The sequence below is a fragment of the Glycine max genome, chromosome 13, assembly GCF_000004515.6.
Source record: "Glycine max cultivar Williams 82 chromosome 13, Glycine_max_v4.0, whole genome shotgun sequence".
Classification (NCBI taxonomy): Eukaryota; Viridiplantae; Streptophyta; class Magnoliopsida; order Fabales; family Fabaceae; genus Glycine; species Glycine max.
This window is the reverse complement of record NC_038249.2, coordinates 44,625,596-44,652,101: the sequence shown is the minus strand read 5'-3', so window position 1 is coordinate 44,652,101 and position 26,506 is coordinate 44,625,596. Positions and strand designations below refer to the sequence as shown.

Here is a 26,506-nt window from a genome sequence, read left to right as displayed (position 1 = left end):
TTTATTTGGTTGTATTGCAAAGATGAGAACTGAAATGGAAAAAAATAAAAAAGAGGTAAAAAATGAAAAGAGTTAGTTCTTTTTTTGTGATGACAAAGGTGTGAAAGGAACAGAAAAAGTGGTACAACCCATATCATATACTTTTATGATCACAAACTGAGCAAAAAAGCACAATATATTAAGGTTCGTGGCAATTTAAACGCGAAAAACAGTGTGATAAAGACATTTATTTTTGTTTCCTAACGGTTTAAAATGTTATTTTGTGACATTTTATACTTTTTAATATTTTTGAGTGGTTAGAAATAAAAACAATATATTTTAAAATTAATTCTATTATTATTAAATATTTATTTTTCTGTTTTCTATTTTTACTTTATTTCACTTTTACTAAATAACCTTATTGTCCACCATTTTTCTATATTAATTCACTTCTTTTTATTCTTCATTTCTCACAACTAAACAAAGTGTTTAGTGTAATCTTTCTCCTAATTACGCATTTTATGTCTGGTTTGGAGAAAGAGGTGGACCAACACATTTGACAGGGACATTTAATTCACTTCACTTACTTTTATTAACACCCATATCGCGATTCTTTACTCCATCTCATAATATCGACATATCGTATCGCAATCATGGACTGTATCACGTGATACAATAAGTGCCATCCCTCCATGGCAGACACCGTAATATTCTCCAAACACTGAGGCCAAATACTTTGGGGACCCGTCCGTCCGAGATACTTTGTTGTTACTCGAGGGCAATTATCCTCTCCTTTTCCCAACAACTCTTCGTCGCTTATCATCCCTACGATCTCTCAAATAATACTTCTCCGTCAAGTGAAATTCTGAATCAACGCTACAGATCTGAGATAAGACCCTAGGTGTGGAAGTAGAAAACAGTACCCATCTTCTAGTTTTACTCCGAGCCGATGAACAGCTGTCAGCTCGAGATTCCGAGCCGATTTTTTAGACAAAACGAAGCCGGCTTAGTGGGCCCCGCATTAAACTGCACTTGAAATATAAGCTATTGTGCTTCTCTTATAGCTTATTGACACTACTGATAATCACTAGGTTATAAGTAATTCTACTTATCATCTCCCTTCCTTGTCGCCTCCTATATAAAAAACACCTACTATTTGAGCAAGTTCATGTGTCCTATATATATATTTAGAGAGAGAGAGAAAGAGGTAATTAGAGATAGAGTGAGTGAGAGTATATTAGGACATTTCTTGCAGGAGAGAGAAAGTGGAATAGAAGAGAAGAGAGAGAAAGAGAAAGGTTTGGTCTTTTGGTGTTTTTGGTCTCTTCTCTAGTTGTGTTGTGGAGTGGTGGTGGTGGTGGTGGTGCGTTCTATATTCTTCGGGGGACCTTTCTTTCCGTGTGTGTGAGAGAGCTTTGAAGGTGAGAGTTTCTCCAAACCAAACCCTTTCTCTCTCTTTCAAGTTTCCGAATCTGTTGCTTTAAAGTCTGTAACTTTTATGTGTATTTTAATTTCGACTTTTCCTTGTTTGTTTCCTTTTATGAACACTTTTTGATTTTTTTCTCTTGCGTCTTGGATTCCCTCATGGGATTAAAGCTGCTTTCTTTTGTTGCCCTTTGATCTTATGGGATACACTCAATTTCTTTTGCCCTTTCGTTTCGTTTTTGCCCCTATTAACCTTGATTTTTCGGACATGGAAGGTTTTCTTCCCTAAATGCTTTGCTGGGGCTAGTCAAATGATTCACTCTCGGTGTGGATTTTCTTTTCTGCATTTTTCGTTACTGGTCGACGTGCAATTTCTCTAACCGCTCATTTTTTAAAATAATTGTTTTCCCGCAGATCTAGTTTATAGTTGCTCATTTTGGTGCTGGTCTAATCGAAGACGAGGCGGTTACGATGTCATCTCTAAGTAGGGAGTTGGTGTTCTTGATCTTGCAGTTTCTGGATGAGGAAAAGTTCAAAGAAACTGTTCACAAGTGGGGCTTGTTCCATTTCACTTTTGTTGTTGTTGTTGTTGTTATTATTATTATTATTATTGTTTATCTCTAGTGTTGATTAGGTTTTATCACATTATTTGACCCTTTTTTTTTTCTTTTTTCTTTTTAAATAATAGGCTTGAGCAGGAGTCTGGGTTTTTCTTTAACATGAAATATTTCGAGGATGAAGTGCACAATGGTAATTGGGATGAGGTTGAGAGGTACCTCTCTGGTTTCACCAAAGTGGATGATAATAGGTATTCTATGAAGATATTTTTTGAAATTAGGAAGCAGAAGTACCTGGAGGCATTAGATAAGTAAGCTCACAACAAGTTCACTTATGTATTCTATTGACACTCAGCATTCTTTTTTAATAAGTATTGAACTTGGCTGTTGTAATTAATATTTTGGTAGGCATGATCGGTCTAAGGCTGTAGAAATATTAGTGAAGGATTTGAAAGTCTTTGCCACATTTAATGAAGAACTGTTTAAGGAAATCACACAGCTTTTGACATTGGAGAATTTTAGGTATGTATATAATTCTTAGCTTGGTGTAAAACTTCTGTAAGAAACAGAAAATGATTTCTGGCATTATAGGGAAAATGAGCAATTGTCTAAGTATGGTGATACAAAGTCTGCAAGGGCAATCATGTTGGTTGAGCTCAAAAAGTTGATTGAGGCCAATCCCTTATTTCGTGACAAATTGCAATTTCCTAACCTTAAAAACTCAAGGCTACGGACTCTAATCAATCAAAGGTAATTCATTCAAAGTCTAAGATATTGTCAATAAATATACAACAGTACTTTGTGCACTGCATGTAATAACTTACTACAGGCATGAGATTGCTTTTGGTATCTTTACTTACAATTGAAGGAGCTCATCTTCCATCTTCCATATTTACGTTTTTGTTTTATTTGGTTAGACATGCCTTATGTTGTTGTTATCCAAGATTCCAACCATTCAACTCCTATTGAATTTTTCATCAGTGATAGGATGTCTGGCACCATTGTTAATTTTATTCATAGAATTTTTTATTATGTATCCGCCAATTCTTGGCTGCATAGTTCCTGCCTCAATGCTTCTTTTCATTAGATAATTTGTATGTAATGGAGCTTCTGCATGTAGAGGGGTTACTGCATAGACTTTTTGCATTGTATTGCTCTATAAACAACTGATTAGACAATCTTATATTATGAGATAACTGATTTTTTTTTCCTTCATTTTCCTGTTTCCAAATTAAATTTCAGCTTGAATTGGCAGCACCAACTTTGTAAGAATCCACGGCCAAATCCAGATATAAAAACTCTTTTTGTGGATCATTCATGTGGACAACCAAATGGTGCACGGGCTCCATCACCTGCTAATAATCCACTACTAGGATCATTACCAAAGGCTGGAGGATTTCCTCCTCTTGGTGCACATGGGGTGGGCTACTAAACTGATTTGGTTTCATAAGAATTGTATAATATGTTGTTATCTTTTGGTTCTTATTATGTTGCTGGACTCTGTGCTGTGGTTCATGTGTATAGCCTTTTCAACCCACTCCAGCTCCTGTGCCAACACCCCTGGCTGGTTGGATGTCAAATCCAACCACTGTAGCACATCCTGCAGTTTCGGGAGGAGCTATAGGTCTTGGTGCGCCATCAATCCCTGGTACTACATTCATTTTCTTTCTATCATTCTCCAACTCTTCATGAGCTATGTTTGGTTTGTATAATCTTTGATCTCTGATGCTCCTTGTCTTTTTAAGCTGCTTTGAAGCACCCTAGGACCCCTCCAACTAATCCTTCTGTTGACTATCCATCTGGTGATTCAGATCATGTTTCTAAGAGAACAAGACCAATTGGAATGTCAGATGAGGTCTGGTGTCATTTATGGAAACATCATACTTGGTCTTGGAACTCATACCAATACAAGTTATTATCTCACATTTCTGCTATCAATCTTTATTTTGTGCAGGTAAATCTGCCTGTCAATGTTTTGTCAGCAACGTTCCCTGGTCATGGTCATGGTCAGGCTTTTAATGCACCTGATGACTTGCCAAAGACTGCCATGCGAAGTCTGAACCAAGGCTCATCTCCTATGAGCATGGACTTTCATCCAGTTCAACAGACACTGCTTCTTGGTCTGCTACTCTTTTAAGGCCTTTTGTTAGTGTTATTGACATGATTATTTGTTAGACGTATGTACTATTCGTACTGGAAATTGACTGAATTTTTTTCTTGATGCAATGTGTCAGTTGGTACGAATGTGGGGGACATTGCTTTATGGGAAGTGGGCTCTAGGGAGCGATTGCTCATGAGGAACTTTAAAGTTTGGGATCTTAGTGCTTGTTCAATGCCCTTTCAGGTTGTCCTTTCTCACCTTTATCCATTGATATTTGTGATGAATATTTGTACCAAACCCTGAAACTTGTAAGTTTGCAGTAACTGAAAATAAAACTAATCATAATCAATTCAGGCTGCTCTTGTCAAAGATCCAGGTGTTTCTGTCAACCGTGTGATTTGGAGTCCTGATGGGGCTTTATTCGGTGAGTTTTTAAATTCTTCAAATTTAATCTATTGATCCTAGTAATATTTACTCTCAGAACTCAAATATACAAATCACTTATTTGTGAGTTTTTCTGTTAAACAGGAGTTGCTTACTCAAGGCACATCGTTCAGATATACTCTTACCATGGCGGGGATGATGTTGGACAGCATCTGGAGGTATTCATGCATGCAAACACTTGAATAATGAATAGTTCTTTCTACTTTAGGTTTTATGTATACTTTTTTGTAATTGTTTACTTGTGAACTTTTCTAGATTGATGCTCATGTTGGTGGAGTAAATGATCTAGCGTTTTCTCACCCAAATAAGCAACTATGTGTCATAACCTGTGGTGATGATAAGACCATTAAGGTAGGTTTGTCAAAGCATGAGCTTGGATTTCTTAAGTGAAGAACTGAAGATAACATGTCACTAACTAAGTTATGCAACTTAAGGTTTGGGATGCTGCTACGGGTGCGAAACAGTATACTTTCGAAGGTCATGAGGCTCCAGTTTATTCTATCTGTCCGCATTATAAAGAAAACATTCAGGTACAAGTTGACTTTGATACCTATGGGAAAACGTTGGTTGAGTTTGTTTCCATATGATTCCTTTAGCCCTATTGGTAGAGTGCCCCATAGAAAATCCTTTGACAATGTTTCTAATTCGTTTTCTTGTTGAAACTCTTTCTTATGCTATAGTTCATCTTTTCAACGGCATTAGATGGAAAGATAAAAGCATGGTTGTATGATAATTTGGGATCTCGTGTTGATTATGAAGCTCCTGGACGATGGTGTACAACCATGGCCTATAGTGCTGATGGTACAAGGTTTATATACCCAACCATGGCTACTTGTATTATTGAATTATACTATCTGTTTTGATCTATTTTTGCTCAAACATTTTCTTTTTGGCTTGAATGTATTTTATAGACTCTTCTCATGTGGGACAAGTAAGGAAGGGGAATCCTCTATTGTTGAGTGGAATGAAAGTGAAGGAGCTGTGAAAAGGACTTATCAAGGATTTCGGAAACGATCTTTGGGTGTTGTACAATTTGATACAACCAAAAATCGATATTTGGCTGCAGGCGATGATTTCTCCATTAAATTCTGGGATATGGACAATATTCAGCTTTTGACAACTGTTGATGCTGATGGGGGTCTCCCTGTAAGTTCATTATTTTATTGCAAATTGGATAGCCAGTCTCTGCAAATAGTAGTTGCTAATTGTAACCTTATATTCTAGGCAAGCCCACGAATCCGTTTTAACAAGGATGGAGCTCTTTTAGCTGTTTCTGCAAATGAGAATGGAATTAAAATCTTAGCCAATGCAGATGGTATTCGTTTGTTACGCACATTAGAAAATTCTTTATATGATACATCAAGAACATCGGAAGCCATGACAAAGGTAGATTTATATAGATTTTATACTTTCCTTTCCTCATATTAATAAAATCTAGTCTGACATATTATATTTGTGACAGCCTACAATAAATCCAATTTCAGCAGCCGCCGCTGCTGCAACTAGTGCTGCACTTGCAGAGAGGGCCTCGTCTGTGGTAGCGATTACTGCGATGGTCTGTTTATCTTCTCTATATATCAGTGGCATGTTATTGACTTGAATGCCACTTGTTGGCTTTTTTTTGCTTATTATGCAACTCCTATCCCAATGGAAAAGTCAAAAGTGGATTAACCGATAAAACCTGTCACTGTGATTTTTTAATGTATTTATTATCGTTACTACTTACTTTTGTTTTTGTTATTATTGATACTATCTGTCAATTTCAAATCATCAGAACGGGGATGCCCGAAACTTGGGTGATGTTAAACCTAGAATAAGTGAAGAATCCAATGATAAGTCGAAGATATGGAAGCTCACTGAAATCAATGAACCATCTCAATGTAGATCCTTGAAGCTGCCTGAGAATGTCAGGGTGAACAAGGTATTTTATTTACTTAATAACTGTTTTTTTTAAGTGTTCATGTCATTAATTATATCAAATACCCATTCCAATTTTCATAGCATTTTTATTTCATTGAAATTCACCTTTTTCAATGAACTTGGTTTCAATTGGACAACAAACGAGCAAGGAATATGTAATGTCTGTATATTTCCTTTATAATATACCTTTAATTTTTGTAACTTTGTGGACTAGGAGCTCATCTATACGTAGAATACTTTGTGTACAAGGTCATGGGTTCTATCATCTGTCCTTTATTTCTTTATACTGATGAATACTATGTTAAGACCACCATTGAATTTCCTTCTTGTAACCTGATACCCTCTCCAAAACTAAAATTGTTCTGATTATCCGCATCTTTGTTATGACAGATATCAAGGTTGATATATACTAATTCAGGTAATGCTATCCTGGCGTTAGCTTCAAATGCCATTCATCTGCTCTGGAAATGGCAGCGAAATGACCGTAATTCAACTGGCAAGGTTTGGGGAATGTGCAAAATTAGTCTTCCAACTACCTTCTCTAATCATATAATTGGGAATGGGAATTATATTTTATTTGATGATATTCATTCCTGTAGGCCACTGCCAGTGTGCAACCCCAGTTGTGGCAACCTTCTAGTGGCATCCTGATGACTAATGACATTACTGATAACAATACCGAGGATGCCGTCCCCTGCTTTGCTCTGTCGAAAAATGATTCTTATGTAATGTCAGCATCAGGAGGGAAGATTTCTCTGTTCAATATGATGACTTTTAAGGTGAGCTATGATCCTTGGTCATTATTCAAGACTGTATTTGGTTTGCAACTAATAATCTATTTCAATCTTCTCGGCTAAGTGCAGACAATGACGACATTCATGCCTCCGCCACCTGCAGCAACTTTTCTTGCTTTTCATCCTCAGGATAACAATATTATTGCTATAGGCATGGATGATTCTTCCATTCAAATATATAATGTCCGTGTAGATGAGGTATCATTGCTGCCCATAAACATTTCCTGCTCAGTTTTTATTTGAGTAATAAGGTGTTTATGCATTTTTTTTCTTCTTTGCAGGTTAAAAGTAAACTCAAAGGCCATACTAAAAGAATAACTGGTCTTGCTTTTTCTCATGTGTTGAATGTGCTAGTTTCATCTGGGGCTGATGCTCAGGTAATAATTGTCCACTGGAGATCTTTCTCCGGAATCCCTTTTCTATGATTAAATTGCATTAAAAGACTTAGTTTAGTATCTTATAACTACTTTTCATCAATTATGGCCCCCTTTGAGCATGCTGTTGGCAATGCATTGCCCCTTCTATATCATATATATAGAGTTATCTGTCTATTGTGCAGATTTGTGTGTGGAATACTGACGGATGGGAAAAGCAGAAGTCTAGATTCTTGCAACTTCCTGCTGGGAGGACTCCACCAGCACAGGCAGATACCCGTGTACAATTTCATCAGGACCAGATCCGCTTCTTGGTTGTACATGAAACACAGCTTGCCATTTATGAAGCAACAAAGCTAGAATGTTTAAAGCAGGTTAGTTCATTCTGTTTTATGTTGACTGTAAATAATGAAATTTATCTTTTGTCTAATGTATGAAACTTGAGTTGTAGTGGTTCCCACGGGATTCATCAGCACCAATATCACATGCAACTTTCTCATGTGATAGCCAGCTCATATATGCCAGCTTTTTAGATGCAACAGTCTGTGTATTGAGTGTTTCAAACCTTAGATTACGTTGTCGAATCAATCCTTCTGCATATCTTTCTGCAAGTGTCAGGTAATGCTTTGTTTGGCAATTGACAGACTTCTATCACACTTTGGATGATACTTGTTATTGTTTTCAGTTTTCTCAATTTTAATTTATGACAAGTTACAAAACATTATTAAATTATTTGGTTGAAATTGTGTATTAAGAATATGAATTCTTGATAGTTTTTCATTTTCTTTTGAAGCAATTGGGTTTGAAGTCATTGAAAATCCCAAGTAGTTGTCCTTCAACACGTATTCTTTGTTGTCTCATTTAGTTAATCACTTAATCTGTTTTAGTATATAAATCTCATTGAAATTGGGAACATTTTACATTTCATTTACCGATATCCTTTTTGGAAATTTAAGTTCTTTGAATTTCCACACTGAAAAAAAATATTTTCTCTTTACACTTGGACATTATGGGTATACAAAAATCATTGCGTGCTTACAGAGTATAATACTATAATGTGAATGATTTTAAAGGTATGTCCAGTATGTTTTGCTATGTTGTTTCTTCTAAAAAACAATGGAAAAAGGGATTTTGTCTATAACAAATCTAGTCTAATTAACATTGCAAATAATTCATTGATTCTTTGATTCTTTATGAAGTTTATTCTGGATTACTCTAAATTCAGAATTTGCTTGTTTTATGTCTGCAACTAACAATCTTTTCCGCACTACTTGTTGAATACTGAGTACCATGTTGGTTTTTATGCTGCAGTTCTAACGTACAACCACTTGTTATTGCTGCACATCCTCAAGAACCAAACCAGTTTGCTGTAGGACTGTCGGATGGCGGAGTTCATGTCTTTGAGCCCCATGAGTCTGAAGGAAAATGGGGTGTGCCTCCACCCATTGAGAATGGGTCAACGAGCAATATGGCAGCTACTTCAGTTGGAGCTTCTTCAGATGAAGCTCAGAGATGATCCATGTCAGCCAAAGACAAGTTTCTTTTACATACTTGGCTTGCTGGCCATTTCAAGAACTAGGTATGTATTTGAGATAATGCCATTGTGTTGTCTGGCCTTTGTGCAGTCACATACCAGAACAATGGACCAAACCCGAAACCAAAATCTAAACCTTGTAATTGCTAAAATATGTGAAAATTTCTTTTTAGTCTAATGCTACAGAAGCAGCAGTTCTCGAGTTTAAACCTTTTCTGGCTATTTATTTAGATTGGTTTATCCTAACTTCTCTTTTGTAATCCCATCCAGTCTAAATGTAACTTGCTAGGATAATCTTGTCTTCATCGCTCACAGTTTATCTATATATAAATATATAAATTTTTTAAATGGTGTAGTTTGTTGTTCATGGCATGTAGTTTGTAACACGAAGAATGAAGTGCCAGGTTATAGATATTTTTTCGCCACTTTAACTTGTGATCGTCGTAACTAAACAGTTTTTTGGCTTTGTAAGTTGATCAAATGTTAACCAGTGCTGTAAAAAAATCAATGTAGATTTTTTTTCTCTTTATTGAGAAATGTTATTAGAATATCTTCAATAGAAGATCAAGATTTGTGTTCTTAATCAATAGAAGATCAAGATTTGTGTTCTTAATCAACTTTTTAGTGAACCTTGTGTTGTCACATCACTCTAAAGATTTCTTTAATTTTTTGTTCCAATAAAAAATTATATTTTGTGATCTTAAATCATTTTTTGTAAGTTTTACAAGGAACTCACTTTCTAAGCTGACAACTTTTTCCAAAACTTTTCCCTTTCACGATTCCGATGCCTCTCTTTATTTCAACTTCTCCCCAAGAGCAACTCTTCTCTCTTCATTTCACTTACCAAGACACATTGTTGTTGCCCCCAATCCCCATTGTTCCTTTGCTGTGCTGCGATGGTGCCACCCTCGCCCTCCAAGTGTTGTGCCCCTTTACTCCCTCCTCTCTGCTTTGTTGTGCCATGACGATGTCATCCTCACCCTCCCAGAATCGCACCTCTCTCCTCCCTCCTCTTTGCTATGCCGTGCCACCCTCATACTCCCTCAGATTTATAATTTTGGTTTTTAATTTTTTTTTTCATTTTTATTGTTCATCATTTTTGGGACTATTGTTGACTATGTTGGTGTTGTTTATTGTTGATTTATGAGACTATTTTTGTTTGTGTTCTTCTTATTCAGTTTTGTTTTTCAATTTTCCTGTGGACCACCGTGGAGGGTTGGATTAATTTTTTTTTTCCGATTTGCATGCTGATCTTTGAGTGTTCTTCTACAAAAACAGTCTTGTCATGCCGGATATCAAGCCCCTTCCTCCAAGAGAAAATCTTTGCAAAGACCAGTTCTTTACATCTAAGATTAAGGTCTAAGAACATTTATTGGAGGCTTTTCTATAATGGGCAACCTTCTTTGTTTTTTTTCTTAAAACAAAATCCATGAAAATAACTACTTTTCTTTTATTTTTGGAAATTGCTTAACAATACTAAAGAAATTTTGCACGGAAATAAATGAATAGCCACTCATGTTTCTGTCGAGTTTCTCTTTATTTTTTCCCTTTTTCTATTTAATTTTTAACCGATACACATAAGGAACGTGTTTTGTGCAGAATTTCGTAATACCTTCGTTGTTATGCATAACCTTACTCTTTCTTTTTTCATAAAATATGAAGTCCAGTTTTTTGAGTTTATATCAAGAACGAAAGCAAATCTCCCTGACATGTTTTACGATTATGAATTATAAAAATTTCGTTGTCTGTCAAATGAAATAAAGACAAGGTACTTCCATATTTATTAATTGAATAAGAAAATATAGGAACTTTCATCGGTTATTAAAAAAATAGAATACACTGGAGAGGAATAATAGGAGGAGAAAGATTATATAATAATGAAGTACTAGTATTAAGTTAAACTCTAAAATTAATTTATGTTCATGTTAATTCTTTAAAAATTATTTATGAATTAGTTGAACAAACTCTAACATCCTAAATCCTAATCCCAATGCAAAAACTGAACAAACATATATACCAAAATTGCCCTCATTCCTCTCGAACTAGTTAAACAAAGGCATTATGCATGCATGTAAGCAAGAGTGTGTCCTTATAAAATTATTAGCATGATCCCGCTCTCGACTTCGACTGTGACTGTCAGGAATGGATTACATCAGCGAAGAGATGAAACTGTTTGTTGAGTCGGTGAATACAAACTTACCCTCTGTCGTACTTAGCTGCAAAACTCTTGTGGAGTTCACATTCATGTTCTCACGTTTGAAAGCTTTTTCCTCTGTTGATCTTCCCTTCCTTAAAATCCTGCATTTGCACCGTGTTTCTTTCTCAAACTTGAGGACATGGAACTCATTCATTTAGGTTTTGCTAGCTATGTAAATGTAACTGAAGCAAATTATGGATAAAGATTCAATTCCACTGGAAGTTGTTTCCAATGTTTGGTTCCTGCGCATGAATTTGGTATTGAATACTTATTTGTTTGTCATCTTTTGTGTTTGATCAGGTTTGCTGAGTTTAAAGCTTTCAAGGATGATTTTATTTTATTTTATTTTAATAATTTTGTGTTTACCAATTTTACGGCATGTATATTGTTAACAGGAGTCCGATAAATTCTTGGACGATGATAGGAGTGATTGGCAATATCCATTCTGTGTTCCTTGATGCAATCTCATCACACCTTAAAACACGCTTTAATGATTATGGTGGCTATAAAACAGAGTTTGAATTTGCAAGATATATCATGCTGAATGAAATAGTATTACATGACATGACAAATAAACGGCCAAGGCTTAAAATGATGAAAAAATTATCCTTGTGCACAATGATCTCTTAACTTGTGCACAATGAAAAAATTATGTTGACGTTATGATTGTAGTCAAATTGACTTCTTAAATTATATTTTTTTCTTTTCAATAATTAAGTTTGCATTATATATTGATATCTGTAATATGCAATTAGCATGAGTTTTTTCTCTCAATTTCTGCCAGCTTGTTTCCACATAAGTGTTATATTGATTAAAATTCACGATTAATGAAATCTCAAATTATGAACCCAAAAGAGAAAAGGTTATCTACCTTTGGAGTTAATGAGAAAGCTGGCATCAACCTTTGAGCATGTCATATCTCATGATAGAGCCTTTCTTTTTTGGGAGGATCAGTATAGACTTTGAGAGACACGAGAAAAATAGTTCAAGGTCAGGAAGACAAATCTTCTAAATGGAGCCAATTGAAGAAATATAGTATACTTATTATTAAAAGAGAAGATAGTGCTAAAATGGTTAAATATAAGATTGACTTTGGAGGCATGTTAAATTGGGTAGTGGAGAGGAAAATAAGGTTCTGGGAGGATATTTGGGTGGGGATTGAGGCCTGAACATTAAATACAGTAGATTGTTTGTTACATATGCAGCAAAGCAACTATGTCAAAGATATGGGAACTTGTCAGAGGTGGAATGGTCATTGGAATCTAAATTGGAGAAGGTCCTTATTCATGTGGGAAAGCAATGTGTTGAATAATCTTATTTAGAAATCAGTACAGTCATACTGGGGGTAAAGTTATTTGCAACATGGGCAAATTTTGTTAACAGTGCCAAATTGGGGGTGTAGTACAAAATATCCGTACATGTGTTAGAAAGAAGCAAACATATTTTCTCTGGTTCATTTTCACTGAGTTATCAGTGTAGAAATTGCAGGGTTCGTAGTGTACCGTCAGTACATGTGGCTGGTATTTTGTTAGGTTCCTAATTGTAGTATCTTGTTTCAATTATAACTAGTGACCTGTTGTAGAGCTTGAAGAGACTATAATGATTCGTATTTTCCTCTTTGATTGTCTTTTACTATTATCATGTTGTTTGCTTAAACAACTAACAAAAACCTCTGTCCCCTACCCTTTTTATCAGTTGTCCTCATGGCAGGTTGATCCCAAACTATTCCTTTGTTTTGTAGATTGAAGTTTACCAAACGAGATCAACCTTTATTTTTTCCTCTAGTACATAAAGATGGTTTTGTTCTTTCAGAGATTGATCAGAATGGCCAAACTCGTTAACTGCTATACAGGCGAAAAAAATCAATTTGAAAATATTGGACCAATTACAAATAGTTTACACCATTTTGTTTATGGAATAGTGCATGCTGATTTACGTTCTATACACTTCTACACAGACCCACTTGAAAGTTGAAATATAAAAGCTCTAGGCATACTTCAATATAAAATTAAAGAAAGCTTCGAACCAAATTAAGAGGCAATAATAATTCTAACTTCTCTTGAAGGCATTAGCCTATATATACATAGTATATTCAATTTGAGGTCGTCTTTCCATACTTTTTCTGAGGTATGCCAGTGCAAATAGAGATTCTTAATATAGACTACAACATGTTGGGGATACCTCCCCAATTACTGTGGCCGGAAGCTTACCAGATTGGGGAGGTCTGTTGATTGAAGTTTCTTAATGCCATTTGCTGTCACCTTACAGGACTCCAATGATAGAGACCTCAAATTCTTGAGTGTTTTCAAATGCTGCAGCCCAGCATTTGTGATACCAGAATTTGAAACGTTCAAAGAAATCAAATCAGTAAGCCCTGAAATTGCATGGATAAACTTGTGAGCTCAAAGTGGCAAATTGCATTCAAAGAACCTTGAGTAGCAAGTATCACATAAACACATTTATTTAAGTTAAATCTATAGTCCAAACCCTGTATATAACTTCCGTTTTGGTTTTTATTTGTTTGTGATTATTTTGGTTTTACCACTTGGTAAGAGGGAAAACAAAAATGACCCCTTGTGTTTTTGAAACAAAACAAAGGTCAGCAAATATACCAGAAATTAACTCCAGGGTAGTGTCTGTAAGGTTGCAGTTTTGTGATAAATTTAAGCTCTTCAGAGATGAAAGTTCTTTGATATTTTTCACACCATCATCAGTCAATTCTCCACCGCATATTTCCAGCAACCTTAGGTTCTTGAAGCCTGTTTTGCCATTAACATGTAATTAGCTCTACAGAATACAGATGATCACAAATGGAATAAAGATTATGCCATAACTTTTACATGAGACCAACAAATCTTGATTAGGAGAGAAAAGTATTTTGTAAAATAAATTTCGAAATCTAACTTTTTAGAAGGGGTGGAAGAGAGCAAGTGGTAGAAGATGGAGAAGTACAAGGACACTATAAAATTGGAAGTAGAAAATCAAAATAGCATAGAAATGTTCTAGTTTTTATTTTTAAAACTAGAAAAGAGGAATTCTTTTTGAAAATGGTTTTCAGAAAGTACTCTGTTCAAACATTTTTTTTGGTTTATAGAACTAGAAAATAGTATTTTTAAAATAAGGACACAAAAAAGTCCTGAATATTACAGCTACCAAAAATAGAAATTTAGTATTTGAATCAACTTATTTTAAATTAAAATCACTTATAATTATAATCAGCTTTTGAAAAGAAAGAAAATATTTTTTCCAAAAAATTAATTTAAACTAAACACATTGTCAGGTTAAACTTATAAGCCCCAAAAATTAAATAAATATTCAAATTCGTGGAAGTTAACAGTAATAAATAATTATAACTATACTTATTTCTGTTTCTTGTAAGTTCGAAACAAGGAAAGGTTATAAGTTATAACCATATTTCAGCTTCCAGTCTCGTGAAACCAAAATTACTTGGATTAATGGTAGGAAAATCATATTAGTACAATATTTTATATTTCATACATTTTAAATAGTTTGTTCCAAAATCTGTTATTCGTGCACCAAACAAATCCAGTTCTGTAAGCCCAGTCAAACCTGCATCAGTATTAGTAATGTTATTAGTGGTAATATTCCAAACCTGAGATTAATAAAACATGTAGAAGCCTGTGCAAAAGACAAACCATTGTTCGAACTGTAAATTTGCATAGAAATACCGAACACATACTTGTTAAGGATGCCAATCCAGTATCGGTAACTTGGCGAGCATCCAAATTTAGTGACTTAAGAGATGAGAGTCCACACAGTTTGCTTAAACCACTATCATTAACAAAAGTGAACGATAGATTTATTTTCTCCAGATTAGACAATCCTACAAGAAATAGAATAACAAAATAATAATTTAAAAAAAGAAGGGAAAAACTAAAGTGCATGAGGAAGATGGTGTGATGGTCAGAGAACTCTACATCACCATGTTCATGGTCATGCATACAAAACTCCTTTATAAGTGTACTAGTACTTCCATTACAATGAAAGTACCATAAGTCTATAACTATAAAAGCATACAAACTTTGGTTGAAACTGAAAGTAATGTAAGGCATATTTAACCTGATAAATGATGTAGTCCATTGCTTCCAATTCCCGTATCAGAGAGTTCCAAGCAATTCAGTTGCTGATGACCTATAAGGTTAAAGCATAAATTATGGCAAGTTAGAATAACCGGAGAACAAAAAGGTTGAGTCAAAAAATGAGAGCCTGCATAAGATTTACCTGCCAGGTGGACCAACCCTTCATCTTCAATCCTACATGAATCCAGGTTCAAGCTCTTCAACTTTGTCAATCCTGCTTGAAAAATATAAACGTTAAAATAAACAAATACAGTAGTTGTTCTCGTAGTTTATCTTTTCCAAAACTAGTTCACCGTTTCATTCAATTTGACTTTGGTCTTTCATGGACCAATACCTTAACAATTGGAAACTATAAAAACTAAACTATCCTAATGGAATGAATCAAGATTATGATCTTGAAAGTTGAAACTTAAGAAATGGTAAAATATTAACTTTGAACTAAAAGATTAGTGTGATCATATATTTCTAGAAAGCTGGCCTTTTCAAACAGTTAATAAACTAGAGTAAAGCTACAAGTCCCTAATGTTGTATCAAAATTATTGTCACGAGACATTCCAAGTCAGTGCTGTAACGTCATGAATCAAATTTAAAATGATATTGATGTGAGGAAAGTTAAAGAACATTTACCATAAACCATTTAACTTTAATTGTTTTATAACTAGAGTAATTAATGACTTGACAGGACTAGTCATGAATGAATTAAGTTGGGCAAATGGTTCGCAAGGACAGGTGTTGATGGGTGGAGAAGAGAGAGAGAGAGAGAGAGAGAGAATTGGGTTCACATCTCAAATCACCTTTCAAGTGTGCTAAACATGCATCTGTTATGTCATTAAATCCCAAGTTTAATACTTTCAAATTTTCCAGTCCTGAAAAAAAAGAAAACAACGCCACAAATTTAGTACCCCAGGAATTGTTATGGAATCTCAATAAGCAAATTCAAAGTAGTTGTACAAGTGTTAACTTACGTGAAAACTTTTCACATCCATCGTTAGAAAGATTACATCTACTAAGATTCAAGTTTGACAGGGCAGGAAGCTCTGGCAGAAAACATGACATTGTCAAATTAAAACTTCAAAGCTTATTTTAAGCTCATCATTTACTAGAAAGAGGCAATCAAGTGAACTTGTTTACAAATGAAGTTAGCTGAAAATAATGATTAATGAGAATAATAGCAATTGGTTCAAAATAATATGCGTTTTCATATAATAAAATTCAGTTGACACCTTTTCTTTTTAAATTAGTTAAGCAGAGAAAACTAATATTAGAATCTCAAAACTATAAAGGATTCGGATGAGTGGCGACTGCAGAGGATCCCCCCCTCCGCCATCAAGACAGAAGGAAGATCTGCTGGTTAGTAGTAAGAAAAAGGTTCAGATGATCAGAAACAAAGTTCGTATATGGAAAAGCTTATGGATTTTAAAGGACCAAGCGATGGTACCCAGAAGAATTCTGAAAGCGAACGCGGAAAGTCTGTGGAGCAGCACTATATCATCGTCCAGCGCTGGCGACCCTTCTTCTTGAACAATGCTGAATCGGTTAAGATAGACAAGATGAGGGCCCGGATATGCGTAGAGATAGCTTCTCATATCATATCATGGTTCGAGGAATTCCCATACAGCTCAAATATGAGGGCTTACACTCAATCTGCTTTCGCTGTAGTAGATATGGCCAGGCAGGAGAACTCTGTGAGCCTAGTGGAAGCGAAAAGGGGAGGATGAATCAAATCAAGGGATTCCCATGAATGGGGATGCTGACAGAGCGGGAACAGAGGCAATCATAGAATTCTTGGTGTTTGTATTTTGATGGAAACTCAAAAGTCAAAGCAAAGGGCATATTCGATAGTAAAAATGCCGAATTTTGATTCAAATTTTATTATTGAGTCTGACGGTCAATCAAGAGGAATTTGGTGCCTATGGAAATTTGATATATATTCCATTCACCTTATTTCTCACAATAGACAATTTATGCACTTGAGAGTTGAAGATAAAGGAGGGGTTCAGTGGTTCCTCACTGCTGTTTATGGAAGTCCCTCAAGAGTAGGGAGGGATGGTCTGTGGGACGAACTTTTAAACCTTTGGGAAGATATGGAGGGGCCTTGGGTTCTTTTGGGTGATTTCAGTACAATCTTATGAGCGCAAGGAGGACCTAAGAGGGATTCGGAGTTCGAAGGGTTTGTTCGCAGGATCAGGCTAATTGATGCAGGGTTTAATGGGTCGATGTATACTTGACAGAGGGGATTTGATGGAAAGACTAGATAGGGTCCTTCTTGATGATAACAGGAGAATTCTATTCCCTCAACCTGTGGTGGAACACCTACCTCAATTTCAATCAGACAGAGACCCTTACTGGTCCATATTGATTTTGGTACTTCGCCTAACAGAGGACGATGACCTTTCAGGTTTTTTAGTTTTAGCAGCTTAGATGTCACATCATGACTTTCATAGACTTATGATGGATAACTGGAAGGAATTTAGTGTTTGGTATAGGCATCTTGGGGAGTTTTGGGGAGCTCTCAAAACATGGAACATAGACGTTTTTGGATCTTTTCAGACAAGGAAGAAACATGTTCTTGGTCGTCTGAAAGGGTTGACCAAGCCTTGTCAAAGAGTCAGCTTCAACACCTTACCACTTTAAAATCAAATTTGTGGAGACAATTAGAAAAGATTTTGCACCAAGAGGAAATCCTCTGGTTCCAAAAATCTCTAATGAGAAGGATAAGGAATATAGTAAGCCAACTCCAAGATGAAAGGGTGAATGGGTTTCAGACCCAAAACTGATTGAAGGGATGGTTACAGATTTTTATAAAACTCTTTTTCACTATGATGGATTATATGATCAATACTGTCTCACAGGAGCTTTTCCTATGGTGGATGCTGATAGGCTGGCAAAGTTGGGAGTACCCATTACGGATGACGAGGTTAGGCATGTTGTGTTCGATATAGGTAGTTTTAAATCCGCAGGGGAAGATGGCTTCCAACCAGTATTTTATAAATCCTAATGGAAAATAGTGGGGGCTCATCTTTGCGATCTGGTGAAGGGATTCTCTAAGGAATGTAGCTTTGTTCCTTACAGACAGAGCAAAGAGAACACTCTCATCCCCCAAGAGGTGATCCATTCAATGAAGAAGAAGAGAGGGAAGTCAGGGTGGATGACTATTAAAATAGACCTTGAGAAGGCCTATGACAGGCTAAAATGGGAGTCTATCTGAGACACACTCAAGGATATAGGACTTCTAGAGCAATTTGTTAATGCAATCTGGTACTGTATCTCATCTCCAACTACTATTATGCTATGGAATGGGGAAGTGTTATAGGAGTTTAAACCTTCTAGAGGCATCACGCAGGGTGACCCTATATCACCCTATCTATTTGTTTTGTGCATGGAAAGACTAAGTCAGATGATTGAGTTAATTGTAGAACAAGGATTATGGAAGCCTATTCAGCTAGGGAGGGGAGGGCCAAAACTGTCCCACTTGGTGTTTGCTGATGACCTAATCCTCTTCTCAGAAGCCTTTCTGGACCAGGTGGAGGTGATTAATTCTTGCCTAGGTGCTTTCTGCTCTAGCTCTAGGGAGAAAATTAGTAACGAGAAGATGAAAGTATACTTCTCCAGGAATGTAAGTTGGAATGCCCGTAACCAACTTAGTAGTGAACTTGATTTCAATTGTACTTCAAATTTGGGCAAGTATCTAGGGGTGAAACTACATCACAACAGAGCTTTTTGTTTCCAAGACATTCTTGTAAGGAAAAGAAACGCCTCAGTACTTAGAAGAGCAAGAATCTGTCTATGGCGACTAGACTGACCTTGACCAAGTCAGTGCTCTTCGCTTTACTGGCCTATACCATGCAATCTGCATATATTCCCCGTTCGATTTATGATTCCCTGGATAAGATTTGTCACCCGTTTCTTTGGGGTGATGATGATGGTAAAAGGAAGTTGCGCATGGTGTCTTAGAAGAAAGATTGCCAACCAAAAGGGGTTGGTGGCTTGGGTTTACGACTGGCTAGACATATGAATGAGGCTTTTTTAATGAAGCTGGCCTAGGATATGTGTATGAATAGAGAGAAGCTTTGGGTGAAGATTATTCGGGGCAAATATAGGTGTGGAGGCTCTGTTTGGCCTCATATTTGTAGGAATATCCTGGGTTCGAATGCTTGGAGAGGTATATGCCTAGTCTGGGAGGATTTTAGTAAGAAGATATCTTGGCACATTGGGGATGGTAAGGATGCTCGTTTTTGGCTAGATCAATGGGTGCCTAACACTGGGATGCTTATCAAGAAGGATACTATGCCTCTGCATGAGTCAGATCTGACCAAACTGGTTGGTGAGGTAGTGGACGATTTGGGGGCTGGGACTTCCAAAATCCGTCTGTCATATGATTCTAAGGCTTCCTTCTCTTGCTTTGGAGGATTTTCAAGACTACCTTCTCTGGGACAGTTCCAAGGATGGTGAATTCTCTATAAAGGCTGCCTACAATAGCATTAATCAGGGAGCTTTTCTTCAAGAAAATCCTCTCTGTAAAGCTCTTTGGAGATGGCACGGTCCTGAAAGAATTAGAATTTTCCTTTGGAGGATTAGCCAATAAGCTCTCCTCACCAATTCGAAAAGACGGGAGAGGCACTTGGCTGATGACAACTTGTGTAGTATTTGTGGGATGGAGGAGACTGTCATTCATGCTCTACGTGATTGCCCTAGTGTAGTGGCTTCGTGGAAGTCAACGATAACCTCCTCTCGGTGGAATGCGTTCTTCAGTGGGAAACTCCAAGACTAGGTGTAGAATAATATTTTGAGTACTCTAGTTGGTGACAAGGATTGGCCAATTCGGTTTGGAATAATATTTTGAGGAACAAATATATTTTTCAGAATGAGTGGGAACCTGACGCAGCTATCATTGCTAAAGCTACCAAGCTGGCAAAAAAGGTCCTAGTTGTTTGTTGCAAAATGAATTGGCTCCCTCCCTCGGAGCATTGGGTAAAGGTGAATTGTAATGGTGCTTTCTCGGAGACGACTCGTAGGGTAGCATGTGGTGGAGTTATATGGGATGATAGAGGTTAACATTTAGCATCTTGAATATAATCCTAAAACTATATTCTCCTAACCAAGCGAGCCTAACTCAGTTGGTTGAGTGGAGTGCATCAGTGTTATAAATACCTCATCCCGTGTTCAATTCCTACACATAAAAAAAACTATATTCCCTTACTTGACCCCACAATTTTCTCAGATCACAATCTTCTGGGGTGATATAATCAATGCCCAACAAAGATAATGTGGTTCGGCTTTAAGCTTAAAAGCCTTCATGAGGCATTGCGCAATAACCAAGATTATAGCCAGAAAACTAGTTAGTGCAAGTAAGCCTTGATGTCATCATGAAAAAATTAACAAATGCATAAAAATGTCAATTAAGTAAATCAGCCTGCAAAGGAATTCAATATTTTAATGACAATTAACAAAATCAGCATAAAAAATCCATGAAGTAATTCAACCTTCAAGAGAGTCCAAGCATGCAGTTGTTACTTGGCAGCCTTCCAAATTTAACAAATTAAGCTTTTGTAATCCTGAAATCAACAGAGAAATTATTGAAAATGGAAGAAAGGAAGATGAATATCAACCATTAACACACTGTAAAATCAAAATCCCTGCATTTTGGAACTCATGGCATTCAACATGAGTATTTTAACATTGCCAGAGTTAAAGACTGCAACTTGTTGCTAACCATCTTCATAATTTCAACTTAGAAGGATAAGTAGTCAAATTTCATATCATTAAAGAAATAAATTTCAAGAATGTCTTTTCCCTTTTCCCTAGTGAACTCTAGCTTTTAAATAACTAGAAACTACATGTTAAAAAAACAATGAAGATAAAAGGGAATTGACCAATATAGGTTTTTTTTAAAAGTAAATACTACTTTGGGGTGATCTTTAAACAATTCATTAGACAGGATCCACATAGGCAATTGATGGCCTCAATCAACACAGCTCAACCTGGTGGCCAGGACAGGCCCAAGGGTAAAGTAACTAAAGCTTATGTTTTAGGCCCACAAGCAAAAAAATATTTCTTATTAGTATTTATAAAGTAACAAAGGTCTCATGTGTTGATAAAAAAAATGTTAAATATGTTAGTAAAAAGGCCCAACACATTTAATGTAAAAAATCTCTTCCAAAATTTACTTTAGGCCTCATTTATCATTAGGTCAGTCCTACTAGTGGCACCTCTCCGAAGAGTGTCACCAACTCAAGTGTGTGAATGACTTAGTCGTGTCACCCTTAATGGCTTCACCCAATCAAACACATTTTTCATTAGATGCACTTCCCAAAATGCATGAAAGACTACATTTGGTTGAAATACCTGTTTGACTATAGGTGAAGCCACCTAAGGTGGCACCACCAAGTCATTCACACATTTGAAGTGGTAACACTTTTTAGAATAGCGTCACCAAGTGGAATTGTGTTGATTGGCGCCATCAATTACCTACGTGACAGGAATCACTCATCTGATAAATTGTTTGAAGACCACCCCAAAATAGTATTTAGTTAAAAAAAAACATTTTGGTCAAATTCCAAATAGAATATCAAACTCAACTTTTTTAAAAAAAGAATTAAGTTGATCTTTTAAATCATACATCTGAGAGATGAAAAAGCTACAAATAATGAAGATGAAAAAGCTAGTTTGAACTTATCAATTTCAAGCCTCACTTTACAGGACAGGAAATATCAAATGGTACATTTTTTAGTTACAGAACGATATAAACCTTTATGAAGACAAAAAGCTTTAAGAGAAACAAAAATCAAAAGATGATCATATATTTCCTAATGCTCTGAAACACCAGAATAAGACAATGCAAGGTACAATACCTTTCAGAAAACTGATCCCAAAATCTGTGACCTTATTGAAGGAAATCTCTAGGCTTTTCAAGTTTGTAAGCACTGGAAGTAAATTAAGGAACATGTGCCATTAGTCATTGAACTAAGTATCCCATTTCAGCTGATGTAATACTGAGAATGCAATGAATATGCTTCTATAAACTCGACTGACTATCAGTTGCAACACTGAGATAATTGCATTTATTCATTTATTGTCTTCTAGTTTTAACACCAAACGAAGGCAAAGAGTGAAAGACCTTCAAAGGTAGCATAGTAAGTAGCAACAGACACAGGGCAAGAAAAATTACAGTTCTTTGCAGGATATTCCCCTAATAAATCAAGATAACTCAATATCATGTAGGGCTTAGTGCTCTTTTGACTATACACTCTTTGAATGAAGAAAACTCAATACCATGCAATAATAAAAAACGTCTGAGATTTTTACATCTATAGACCCAACATAACCAAACACCCTAATAAGCTATTCCTATTCTAGGCTGGAATGGAATAATCTAAAATAAAATAAAATCCCCAAAATAGACGATAACAATGAATAACTCAGATCAACAAAAACTAATAACCCATAATCCATCTACATGACTACAGCATATACATATGCATAGTATAAGGCATCCTTTATAAAACCAACATCTGTTATAATGCAATGAGCCATTATTTGACAGAAACTACATTCTTCATTTGTTAATTTGTTTTTTGTAGTAAGTTATGCATAGTTCTTAATGGAGGTGATATTAAATGGGGAGTAGTTTTTAGGATTTTAATTTTAAAATTAAGATATTTTATTTGGGGTTATTTATTTTGAGAATTTATCCTATTTTAAAATCAAGATATAAAATGGGAAGTAGTTATGATATAGAATTTGGGTTATCTTGATAGGGTGTTTGGTCTATAAATAGATCATAACTCTGAACATTTGCACACCTTTTGCATAATTATAATATTGAGATTTCCTTTTCCTTGTTGAGCATCTAGGAGGAGTACTCTTATTGTTATGAATTTAGAAGGAATGTGAGACTGTCAATAATTATACCAAAACTACTCTAAGGTGGAAAACACGCTAACTGCATAAAAGAAGTGGAGACAATTAAACTCCAGTAAATTTTCAGTTTCTCAAAATTTCGGTTTACTGCAGTAAAAGGGAAGAAAAACGTGACTAACCTGATAGAGGCTTCATATCAACATCTACTAAGCAGTTACACCAATTTAGGTTGAGAGATTCCAACATGGTTAAACCTGATAAATAGTTTTTTGAAAGTTGTATGAGTAGTGGGGTTATTTAAGTGCACCAGAGAACAATAGTTTTCACACAACATTGCATATAAGATCCAACCTTGAATATGAACTAGGCTTCCGTGAATCCCAGGACATCTCTCCAAATCCAACTTGACCAAGTTAATAAGACCAGAAAAGGTATTCAATCCTTGAGCAGATATTGCATAGTTTCTTCTAAAACTCAAACTTGCCAAGTTGGAGAGACCTGATTTTAAGATTCTGAATATGAGCACATTCAAAAGCACACAAAGATGATGACAAATTGGAAAGTATTACTATTATGTATAAAATTTCAAGTCAGATGACAGAGGAGGACCAATATAATAAATGATACTGCAACCATATCATGTGATGTTGCACGTGATGTGCATAAATAACTTTCAACAGCACTTTGCAGAATTCATTATGTATGCCAGATGAATAATATATTGAAAAGAATACCAACCGCTGATGCACTCTAGTCCATGATCTGAAATTTGGTGACAGTGATTAAGATTTAAAGAGATGATATTTGTGCAATGTCCAAGAAAGGTGAGACCATGATCAGTGACATCAGAGGCAGAAAGATCTAGATGAAGTAAAGAGGATCCCTGTGATGAGATGACATCCATCCAGGCATCATCCACAATTGCAGCAGCAGCACCACCACCATTTGCATATTCATATTCTCCCAAGCAAATATCCTATAAAACAACAAAATAATTATAATAAGAGTAAGAGCTGCAATGAAAATCAAAATCAAATAACGTAGATGAGGGAGGAAGGAGCACAAGACATTTAGAAATTTAACCTGGAGGGCAGAATCTCGAAAGGGTTGGAGGGAAGCAGGTGTGAGATAGGAGGAGTAAACCATATTGTTGAAAATTCGCTGACTCAAGTCCGGTGGGAGTGCAGAAAAAGTGTTATATTTATGTATGTCCTCCTTTGAAAGGAATGCAATTTTCAATTCAATCAGATGATCAAAATAAAAGTATAAAGTAATAGATCGAGTAGAGTACCCGAGTCAGAGTGTGAGTGATTTTGCGGATGCACAAGTCCAACAAGGATGGACATTGAGGTAAGTGGAAATGAGAAGAAGGATGTTTGAAACTCACACGTCTGGGAAAGGAAAGAAAACACGTGGTAGTAAGCAATAGCAATAGAAAAGAAAAGAAAAGAAAAGAGGGAGATCGAGTGTACCCTGACTGACATGCTGCAGTTACCATTGCTTATTGCTTCAATGCGAATCTGAACGACAGTAAACAGAGTTGGGGTTGGTTCACACTCAAATACATACAACAACAGATATATAAGATTGGTTTACTAACAATGCTAATAATTAACATTTGTTATAAAATAAAATACGTACAACAACTGTTTTTGTTTTTGAGTAAGATGCCATTTCTCTTCGTACACGTAACTACCAACTTGAACTTGTGTTTTGATTCTTCATGTGATTGATTGAGTGTACTACACATAATTTGATCATTACGTAATCGGTAAACTCGATCACCATGTGGTCCAAGCAAATTAGCGGCTAAGTATCGGTTTTAATTTAACATTAACAGCTAGACTGGAGTGTTGTATCCGCCATGAAGATTGAAAAAGGAATTGAAGGAGGTTTCATTTCATCTCCCACGTGCAAAATTTTTCGCTCAAGCTGCACAAAAACATTTAAATAACAACATTTTAAGAAAATAAAAGATTCACATGTCTAAGATTATTTGGGTGTACGCGGGGAGTCAGAATCTATCTTAGTACTCTTTAACCTATTATTTATTTTATTTTTTTATTATTTTATAAATAAATATTTTATTTTATTTCTTATCAAATGAATAAATCAATTTTTTTTTAATTATTATTTTAATAAAATTATTTTTTTATTTATTTAATTATAAAAATCTCATATTTTTTCTAAAATTCTATTTATTTTAAATAAAAAAAACATTACAGACTCACATCAAATTATTATAACTCAGGATAAGACAACTGTAAATTAAAATGTCATTGTCGGTACTTTTCCTTAAAAAGAAAAAAAAATGGTGAAAACATACCGAGAAGGCGAGAACAAAATCCACCCCGCGAGAATTTTTATTTTTTTTTATGTCCATAGAATTAGAAGGACTATAAAAGAAAAGATGTAGTAGGTGCAACGTTTGAAAACTAAAACCAATAATCTACTATATTTTTGGATTAGTCAACTTCATTGTGTCGGCATTTATACGCATTTTTTTCCTGACTAAGTCAAAAATTATTAATCAATTATTATAATCCTAATCAGATAAATTTCTTTATATAAAATATATAAGAAAAAGTACAATAAATTCATATACTTAAATACAATTACCAAAAGGAGTATAGCTCATTTGACATAATTGATTTAGCAGGATTAAAAATATTATAAATATTTGACACCCTCTTCGGTCCCTATAGATAAAAGAAAGAGAAAAAGGAAAACAATTTTGATTCCTACTTTTAGTATTTTCTGTGACTGGGGCTAGTTGTCCCTTCCTATCAGAAAAAAAGATGTGCTGTAGCATAGGCAACGTTTAAAAACTACAAATAATAATATACTTCATATCAAATCAACTGATTTTGTTCGAAAAAAATATTCAAGTCAACGATTATTTTGTGTTTGAACTTTGAATATTCAAAGGACAAGTATAGAAGGTGCTCAGAATGAGGGGGAGCAGTAATCAATCTTCTTCATTGTGTCGCCATTTATGAGCATTTTTTTCCTGACAATTTCAATAATTTTTAATCAAAGATTATAATAATACTTAAGTTTTATTTAAATGAGTTTCTCCGTAAAATTATGTTATGGACAAGTTAAAAATCATATTTTTAAAAATACTAAATGATTTAGTAAAAAAAATACTAAATGATTTTAACTTTTTTTAAAAAATATTTTAATTTATACATAAACTAATTTTAACTTTATAAGATAAA

The 26,506-nt window shown here is 35.3% G+C and overlaps 2 protein-coding genes across 7 annotated transcripts; one reads left to right on the top strand and one right to left on the bottom strand.

The window, feature by feature from the left end:
- Positions 1-1,164: 1,164 nt before the first annotated feature.
- Positions 1,165-9,476, top strand: LOC100790282 (topless-related protein 1). Of its 3 annotated transcripts, none has more exons than XM_006595109.4 (26): positions 1,165-1,400; positions 1,819-1,955; positions 2,093-2,272; positions 2,370-2,483; positions 2,553-2,711; positions 3,204-3,381; positions 3,486-3,609; positions 3,773-3,816; positions 3,916-4,081; positions 4,196-4,305; positions 4,417-4,486; positions 4,591-4,664; positions 4,762-4,857; positions 4,941-5,036; positions 5,187-5,314; positions 5,418-5,652; positions 5,731-5,892; positions 5,969-6,061; positions 6,281-6,427; positions 6,817-6,927; positions 7,026-7,205; positions 7,290-7,418; positions 7,502-7,597; positions 7,780-7,968; positions 8,046-8,212; positions 8,906-9,476. In XM_006595109.4, the coding sequence occupies exons 2-26, from the start codon at positions 1,876-1,878 to the stop codon at positions 9,108-9,110; spliced, it is 3,333 nt and encodes a 1,110-aa protein (XP_006595172.1). In that variant the 5' UTR covers positions 1,165-1,400; positions 1,819-1,875; the 3' UTR covers positions 9,111-9,476. The 3 variants fall into 3 exon arrangements, with proteins under 3 accessions (XP_006595172.1, XP_003543688.1, XP_006595171.1); XM_003543640.5 differs by having other exon boundaries at positions 1,166-1,400; positions 3,707-3,816; XM_006595108.4 differs by lacking the exon at positions 1,165-1,400 and adding an exon at positions 1,565-1,729 and having other exon boundaries at positions 3,707-3,816.
- Positions 9,477-13,172: 3,696 nt separating this feature from the next.
- Positions 13,173-25,023, bottom strand: LOC100790802 (F-box/LRR-repeat protein 14). Of its 4 annotated transcripts, XM_041008574.1 has the most exons (17): positions 24,927-25,021; positions 24,758-24,805; positions 24,577-24,676; positions 24,369-24,500; positions 24,024-24,261; positions 23,637-23,783; positions 23,465-23,539; positions 22,277-22,348; positions 20,909-20,980; positions 16,391-16,462; positions 16,220-16,291; positions 15,568-15,639; positions 15,406-15,477; positions 15,026-15,169; positions 14,824-14,895; positions 13,938-14,084; positions 13,173-13,699 (listed from the first exon to the last, which is right to left on the bottom strand). In XM_041008574.1, the coding sequence occupies exons 2-17, from the start codon at positions 24,781-24,783 to the stop codon at positions 13,515-13,517; spliced, it is 1,698 nt and encodes a 565-aa protein (XP_040864508.1). In that variant the 5' UTR covers positions 24,784-24,805; positions 24,927-25,021; the 3' UTR covers positions 13,173-13,514. The 4 variants fall into 4 exon arrangements, with proteins under 4 accessions (XP_040864508.1, XP_040864509.1, XP_003543689.1 ...); XM_041008575.1 differs by lacking the exon at positions 22,277-22,348 and having other exon boundaries at positions 24,927-25,023; XM_003543641.4 differs by lacking the exon at positions 24,927-25,021 and having other exon boundaries at positions 24,758-24,894.
- Between the last annotated feature and the right edge of the window lie 1,483 nt (positions 25,024-26,506).